The following is an 8,175-nucleotide window of genomic DNA, read 5'->3' on the forward strand; positions in this document are numbered from 1 at the left end:
ATACAATCAAGTGACACTTGCTTGAGATTTTATGGAGTAATAATCCAGAGGACATCTCTTAGCTCAGTGGTGATCAGTTTATATTCTGAAACTTGTTACTGATTAATTGGTCATAAAATTATCCAGCTTTGAAAAATAGATAAGAGGAAATATGTGACTGTCCAGTTGCAGTAACAACTGAGGGCAACAGATCTTGAGTTGTCATAAATCTATAACTGAGGCTGAGCTGTGACAAATTACACAAGTTCAGTTGCTGTATCCCTATGGTAGATTGTCCTCCTAACTTGTCTCTCCTTGCTCCTGTGTAGCTGAACAGTGTGTAACAGATGTTGCTTTGAGCAAAGAAACAACCTTTTCAACAGTCCTTGAAAAAAAACGCTTCAACATTTCCTTTGGTCCTGGGTTTCTGCAGGATGGGAGCCTTGGAAGGCATTTGGCTTCTTTTCCCTGTAGTTCCTTCATACCTGGTCTCTATTAATATTGTATGGCACAGTGGGAAACCTGTCTCATATGAATGACGTAGCTGTACAGCTGTGCTGCTTCCAGACCACATTTCTCCTTGAAATCATGATACAGAGAGGCTAAATCTGATGGTGGAGCATTGATTTGTTAAGGTGTTGTACCCAGGAAAGGTTATTGCCATGTACACTGAAATTATAGAACCAACAAGGCTGGAAAAGGCCTTCCTGATGCTGCTCAGGCCATAGGAACTGCACCATCAGGCAAACTGTGCCACATTCACTACACAATGAGTGCAACAAAATGACAGGTCTCATTTATAGGTCTCAAAGTCTACCTAAAACAAATCAGATAATTCTCTTTAAGCCAGTGCCAGAACCAAAGTATCATTTCAAAATAATGATCTGGCAAGCTTAGACTATTTAGAGTTTATTGACTAGAAATGGCTTGGTTTAAGCCAAAACCTTCAATCATGTGTAAACCTGCTGTATTTATTAGGTGAGTAGCACTTATTAATTTCAGCTGCTGATCTTCTGAAGTTGTACATGAGCTCTGTAGACATGGGATTAAGTCTTTGCTATTAGAGGCTAGAGTTCTTTTCTCAGATTCATACCGTCAAGATACTTATTTTTTGTAATGTTTGAGAAATGCCATCTAAAAAAACTGTATGACCTAACAGGGATGTTTTATCTGTTTCATTCTTCAAGCTTTGGAGGAGCTCAGATCAGTGAGATCAGTACTTGAATTGTGGCACACATTTTATTAGTAACGGTGCTTCAGCTTGGTTTGTGAAGGCAGTGATGGCAAAGAGACTGCCTGTTCCAGTGCAAATTCTGTTTCCCCTGAAGCCATTCTAATATTCCCTTTACATCACACAGGAAAGTACAACTAATAGAAAAGAGGTCAAAGTTAGACAAAGTAGGTGAATCAGCTTGTCTTGCATCAGATTTCTGCGTATGCCTCATGGACACAGATAGGTTTCAGTGGCTGGTTCATGCAGATTTGCTGACAATTTTAGTTGACCTTAAGAGGTGAATAGTTCCCTTTTATTTGCTAGAATAGCTGAGGAAAATTACTTTTTTAGCAGCTCCTTCTCTACAGTTGCTCTTCGAAGTATTCTGTAGAACAGTCTTTAACATTCAGCATTGCTGGCTTCAGTCAGATTTTCTATGAACATGTGCATGTGTCTGTGTGTATATATATATTTCCATTAATTTTCATTTTTCAATAATGTCATCTTCAAATGTAAGAGCAAAGAATGAGGCTGTGACTGCTTCCACAGTGTGTATATTGTATAAATAAGACATTTAGCCCAAATTCAGCCCTCAGTTACAGTGGAGGTACTGTGTTAGATGAAACTGTCACTTGTGTTTGGATCCTTTAGGTCTTCTCAACTCCATAATAGTTTTAATCCACTGGTCAATGTTTGAATGCAACCCCCATCATTTTCAGTGTGTGACTCTGGCATGATCATCTGAGAGTTTGCAAAAGCTTTTCCAGTGGATCTGAGTCAAGACCTGTTTTCATTTACACCTACATGCCTTGTTAATGTTGATCGCTTTGCGAAGATCAAATCACTGTCTAGGTTATTATACATAAGTTCTTCACAAGGAGTGAGCTGGACCTCTGGAGTTCAATGAATATTTGGCATATAGTTTGCTTTCACTTATTGTAAAAGCTGATACTGAAGCATGCTGGCATCTGAATGAATTGATCTAGATTCCTACCTTGTGTTTGTCATTTTTCTGTTATGTATAGGAGAAATGGGGGATAAAGGACAGAAAGGCATCATGGGACGGCATGGAAAAATAGGTCCTATTGGTTCAAAAGGTATGCTCAGTTCAATTTTGTTTTCTCCATTTGTGTTTCAGATGAATAATCTAGTCATTTATGTTTGAGAAAAGCTTAGAGGCTTGAACAATGGTTAGTGAGTCTCAGAGTTTATCAGCCAGGGAGTTTCTCTGGTGTAGTCAGACACATGACTGATACCTCTCAGCCAGTTACCTTTCCTTCTGAGAGCAGTGTATTTAGCCTTATAGCAGGGTAAGAATCCTGGTTTAAGGTTAAATAAAGAACTCTGTGCACTATTGTGCAAGTGTGGCAGTTAAGAGCACATGAGAAGATGCACTGTGTTTTGGCAGACTTTCAAGTGCCAATTCTAATTCTAATTCTAAATTCTAGTCTTGCCTACCCCGTAGGCTTCCTATGTGACTTTGATTAAGTCATTTGGACCAATATTTACTTAAATGTCTAGATTATGAATCTAGACTTAGGCACTGGTGTAACATGTCCAGCACTGTTCCCTCTACAGCATCTGAGCTTACTGGTTCTGTGAAGTTCATGAATGTCAAAAATGGATATTGGTGCAAATTCTTTGTGTTCAAGTTTCATAGCTTTGGCTGGACAGGAAAATTTGTATTTTTGTTTGTGCATATTTCTACTTTTCATACTTGAATGTTACTAGAGAAAAAATAAACCAGTGCTAATGAACTGTTGACCAAAAAAGCTGCCTTAAATTTATATTCTTTTTTATGTCTTTAGGTGAAAAAGGAGACATAGGTGACATAGGACCACCAGGTCCTAATGGTGACCCAGGTAAGCCATGTAACACCTTGTGTATGTGAAGGATTTTACAAGATGCATGCATCATCCCCGAAACACATGCCAGTTTGCATATTGGGGAAGATAACAAATAGTTTTTGAATAGGCACTGTAATATTTCACTGTAATATTTTCACATTACTTAAAATTATTGAAACTGCAGTAGTTGCTGGACATGTAGTGTATTTGTCAAAACAATGTCTCATAGCTCCTCAGAGCTGTGATCACTCCAGAAGACTAACGGGAACTGAAGTGCAACTATCCATATCATTCATCACCAGTGCAAAGGGGCATCTCTGCATTTCCCACTCTGGAGCAAGTGGGAAGCTCCTGCCCCTCCACAGATTATTATTATAGGAGCAGGAGACTGGCAGGAATACAGATCTTCCAGAGAAAAAGGTGAAAGCCTGACATAAGAAGTGTAAGTCTTACAGAAGTGGCAGATTCAGGTTTTACCCAATTCCTCCCTTCCTGGAAGGAGCACTAGAGGTGCACCAAGTACTTTTCTCATGTGAATATAATTTGTTACTCTAACTCTTGAGCCAGACCATTAAGCATAGTTTTTGCAGTGTAAGTACACTGCTTAGACTGACTTAGATACCTAAGCTGAGTATTTGGGTAGTCAAATGCAGATTTGAATAAATACACAGAGAACTGGATTCATCCTTATTTTGAGATTTGAGTTCATAGCTGTAACAATTATCCCTTTATCATTCGCATTCAGATTATCTTTGTCAAACCTGTGTAAATTTGGATTAATAGATTGTTATTACTGTAAGGTTTTAGATGTGAAGGTGTCACAACTCCTTTTTAAACCAGCCAAAGCAAACCAACAAATCAGGAGTCCTACCAATTTTATAACGTGACTTTATTAAACTGTTCACAGTTGTATGGGAGACACTTAAGTAAACTGTGTTTAAGTGCTGAGAGAGGACAGAGTTCTTACAATTTAGTATTGAAAGAGGGATCCGGCCAGATGGCTGTTTTGGGGTTGGCTAAAGGTAAATGTGAGATTTTGGTTTTCTGCATTCTGTAACTGAGAATGATTCAGCGCATGAACTATTTAGGCCCCAAATAATTTGTTAAAGTACACACATTTCACGTTTGCATAAGGTGATCTTGGTGCATCTTGTTACAAACCAAACAAAATACCACTCTCCACAATTTAATGCAGACTTCATAGATAGATAATCTGTGTTTTGGATCTTTGTGGTTTTTTTGGTTGGTTGGTTTGTTTTTTTGTTTGGTCATTGTTTTAGTGTTTTTTTAGGGAATATCCATCTGTTTTTAGGTTAGCTGTAATCATTCAGGGCTGAAGCTTCATGGGAAATGAACTGAGCTGTTCTGGATAAGACACTCCTGAGAACCATACAATGATGCAGGGTATTGAAGGCTCTACATTTCTGTCTGCTAGTTATAGAATCATAGAATCATAGAATTATAGAATAGTTAGGGTTGGAAAGGACCTTAAGATCATCAAGTTCCAACCCCCCTGCCATGGGCAGGGACACCTCGCACTTTCCAGAGCTGCTAGGCTGGGCCTTTTTCTATAATTGTTTAGATAATTAGTGTGGTTAGCTAGCTTTTTAATTTTGGTGTATCTGTGTCACTTCACAGGCATCCCCTGTGAGTGCAGCCAGCTAAGGAAGGCTATTGGTGAGATGGATATCCAAGTGGCCCAGCTGACAACGGAGCTAAAATTCATTAAAAATGGTAGGTTAATTTGATATGAACATTTTCCTTTCTCGTTGCCTCATTTTACCGGTGTGATTGCTCATAGAGAGCGTCACCATTCCGCACCTGATCTGTGAAGCTATTTTGGGGTGTGCAGTAACTTGGTTTATAGAAATGCGAGTGCTCACTTTTCAGCACTGCCCTCCCCCGCAGCTGTTGCTGGTGTGCGTGAGACAGATAATAAGATATATCTGCTGGTGAAGGAAGAGAAAAGATACAAGGAAGCCCAGCTCTACTGCCACGGAAGAGGAGGAACGCTGAGCATGCCCAAGGATGAGACTGCCAATAATCTGATCGCCTCGTACATCAACCAGGCTGGGCTCACCAGAGTTTTCATTGGGATTAACGACCTAGAGAAAGAGGGAAATTTTGTCTATTCTGATCGATCACCCATGCAGACCTTCAACAAATGGCGCAGTGGGGAGCCCAACAATGCCTATGACGAGGAGGACTGTGTGGAGATGGTGGCGTCTGGAGGGTGGAATGATGTTGCGTGTCATATTACCATGTATTTTGTGTGTGAATTTGACAAGGAAAATGTGTAACCTTGTCTGCTCTTTCTTTATTTTAAGAAAAGATTTTAAGCCAATTGTACAAGTTATTCCATGTTTATAAAGTACAAATGATATTTTGCAAGTACGTAGCATCAACGTTGTACAGCTGTAAATACAATTTAGGTATTTCAAATATCAGTATTTACCCTTCAGAAGGGAAGAGCAATGATGAGACATAGCTTGGTTTTTCTGTAGGAAAATATATGTATTTAGATAAAAATGTGGTTTGGGGCCAGATTCTGCCCTCACAACAGTTAACAAATGTCACTGCGTGACTGTAAGGGAAGGCGGAATTTGGCCTCTAGTTGTCAGAATGATTATTTCTGAAGAAGTAGATTCCTGATATTCTTTTATTTTAGCAAAATTTGTAGTTATAAATGTTAATTGCTTGTAGTGCTACAGGGATATTTCTGTAACAAGGCAACTATTTTGTATACTCCAGTTAATAAGTACAAATGTTACTGTAAGGTTGTGGATGTGAAGGTGCTACAACTCTCTTCTTTTTAAACCAGCCAAAGCAAACCAACAAATCAGGAGTCCTACCAATTTTATAACGTGACTTTATTAAACTGTTCACAGTTGTATGGGAGACACTTAAGTAAACTGTGTTTCAGTGCTGACAGAGGACAGAGTTCTTACAATTTAGTATTGAAAGAGGGATCCGGCCAGATGGCTGTTTTGGGGTTGGCTAAAGGTAAATGTGAGATTTTGGTTTTCTGCATTCTGCAACTGAGAATGATTCAGCGCATGAACTATTTAGGCCCCAAATAATTTGTTAAAGTACACACATTTCACGTTTGCATAAGGTGATCTTGGTGCATCTTGTTACAAACCAAACAAAATACCACTCTCCACAATTTAATGCAGACTCCATAAATAGATAACGAACTGTCAGATTGTAAGGTTGACCCCCTGAAAAGCAGCAGAAGTTTTCAAAATTTTCCTCATTGTGTATATAGCAGTAATAAGTAACTTTGCACAAATGATTTATGTACCACATTTACAATTGCATGTGATGGAAAAATGTGATGTGTATTAAAATAAAACCCAACAACATAATTTCACAAAGGAAATTATGAATTACTTTGGATCTTCCTAGGAGCCAATTGCACGACATCTTATCTTCCTGTCAGGCATAGAAAGGTTACTTCAGAATCTCTGTGTTTCCTCAGCAGTATCTTGCAGAGTGTTTTAAGTTGATTTTTAAGGAGGAACAATCCTTTGTATAACATAGTAATCAAAATACGTATCTGATCATTATAAGGGATTAGTCTACAACATATCCACAGAGGATGTGGCATGTGGTTCCAGAGATTTCCCTGTAGCAAAGCAAGACCAACTCATATCAACTCTACAGTGCTGTGGTGTATAAATAATCAGTGACCACACAATTCTGTTCATATCCACAGAATCTGAAAATACTTGATGCAATGCTATATTTTATACCTAAGAAAACAAACCATTTTGCTTGCTATATTTGCTCTGTGATTTTGAATCCATTATATATATAATTTTTTATATATAATGGATATTATTAATGCTATTTTTGAAGATCAGTAGCAAATTCCTATGTTATTTGAATATCAGCCTGGCTCCAGAGCAGTAGTTCTAAGTAGTTCCTTTGATTGCTTTGCTTTCTTTCTAATAAAAGTAGGTATCATTCCTGTATGTTAGGCATTCTTCCAACTGTATATTGAAGTCTATTATATAATGTGAATATGGTTCTACAATAATATTCAAAGACTCTATGGATTTTGCAGGAAGCTAAGAATTTCATGGTATGATTTGTTTGTTTAGAGTAGTGCCCTTTGACTGTCATGATTGTTTCCTGCCTGCTGTAGAAATCCTCAGAAGCCATTTAAGTCTCCAACATACTTTTGTTGAATCACTGTAGCTATATTAAAACAGACCAAACCTGAATTACAGATACCTGGAGCTCCCTCATTATGTATGTGCTGAAGTTGCTAACTTTATTGTTCACCCAGGTTTTGAAAGTCTCTATTGTAATGTTTGATTTCCTCAGAAACATGAAAATAGGCCTTTTGAGAAGGTGGGAAGCTTTTTCAGATGCCAAATACTCCTATTTTACCTGGAAGTCACACCATGTTTATAAAGATTGATTTGACATGTAGAGCATTTAAGCAGTCTCAATTCCTATTAAAATTTAAGATGAAAAATAAAGGCAATGGAGAAAACATTTATTTCCCCCAGTTTTTGTGTTCCTTGGGATATATTTTTTGCAGCTCTTGATATACAAGACAGAAAGGAAATTGTATTGTCACACTTGCAGCCGTCCCTATTTCACCATTTGGGCAAGTAGAACAAGGCTAGTATGTAAGATCTTTAGCTCTCTGTTCTGCAAGGAGCAAAGACTGCACATCTTATATTTACCCATGCAAGGAACTGGGTAAGAAATGATGGAGGGATTGGAAATGTATGAGCCCTTCATTTATTTCACCCTCCAGTTGCTGATCTCCATAAGTGGATGCTTGCTGGGGGGCAGAAATCAGTGTTGCATGTAGCGCTCAGCCTGGGCAGAGCCTGCTGACATGCGTGGTAAGATTTCCACTGCTCTCAGAGGAATTGTTTAAAGGAAAAGAAAGTCAAATGATACTTTAGCTTTACTTGGTATATTTTCCATGTGTATTAAAACCTGCATTGTAATGTCATTGAGCATGTCGTGTGGCTTTATGGAAACCTTTGGAACACGTCTGTCTGGCAAGCGTACACTGAGGTTTCCCAGGCTGTTTGTACATGCTTTAATTTTGATGGATGATTTTTCCTCATGAATATCTCGCTATAGCCCTTACTTATTTTATTCATAATT

At 38.3% G+C, this 8,175-nt stretch overlaps 1 protein-coding gene across 3 annotated transcripts in view; it reads left to right on the plus strand.

Moving 5' to 3' along the window:
• The window catches only part of COLEC11 (collectin subfamily member 11), a 37,195-nt gene extending 29,650 nt beyond the window's left edge, over positions 1-7,545 (plus strand). For 2 of the 3 annotated variants that reach the window (XM_061357628.1, XM_061357629.1), the window contains exons 4-7: positions 2,218-2,289; positions 3,001-3,054; positions 4,678-4,773; positions 4,930-7,545. In XM_061357628.1, the coding sequence (XP_061213612.1) occupies positions 2,218-2,289; positions 3,001-3,054; positions 4,678-4,773; positions 4,930-5,339 (632 nt within the window). In that variant the 3' untranslated portion in view covers positions 5,340-7,545. The remainder of the gene's footprint in view (positions 1-2,217; positions 2,290-3,000; positions 3,055-4,677; positions 4,774-4,929) is intronic. The other variant, XM_061357630.1, reaches the window with a different exon arrangement.
• Positions 7,546-8,175: the final 630 nt, after the last annotated feature.

The sequence above is a fragment of the Neopsephotus bourkii genome, unplaced genomic scaffold (assembly GCF_033783945.1).
Source record: "Neopsephotus bourkii isolate Nb327-2 ecotype Australia unplaced genomic scaffold, CSIRO-AGI_Nbou_v1 NB_908, whole genome shotgun sequence".
NCBI lineage: Eukaryota > Metazoa > Chordata > Aves > Psittaciformes > Psittacidae > Neopsephotus > Neopsephotus bourkii.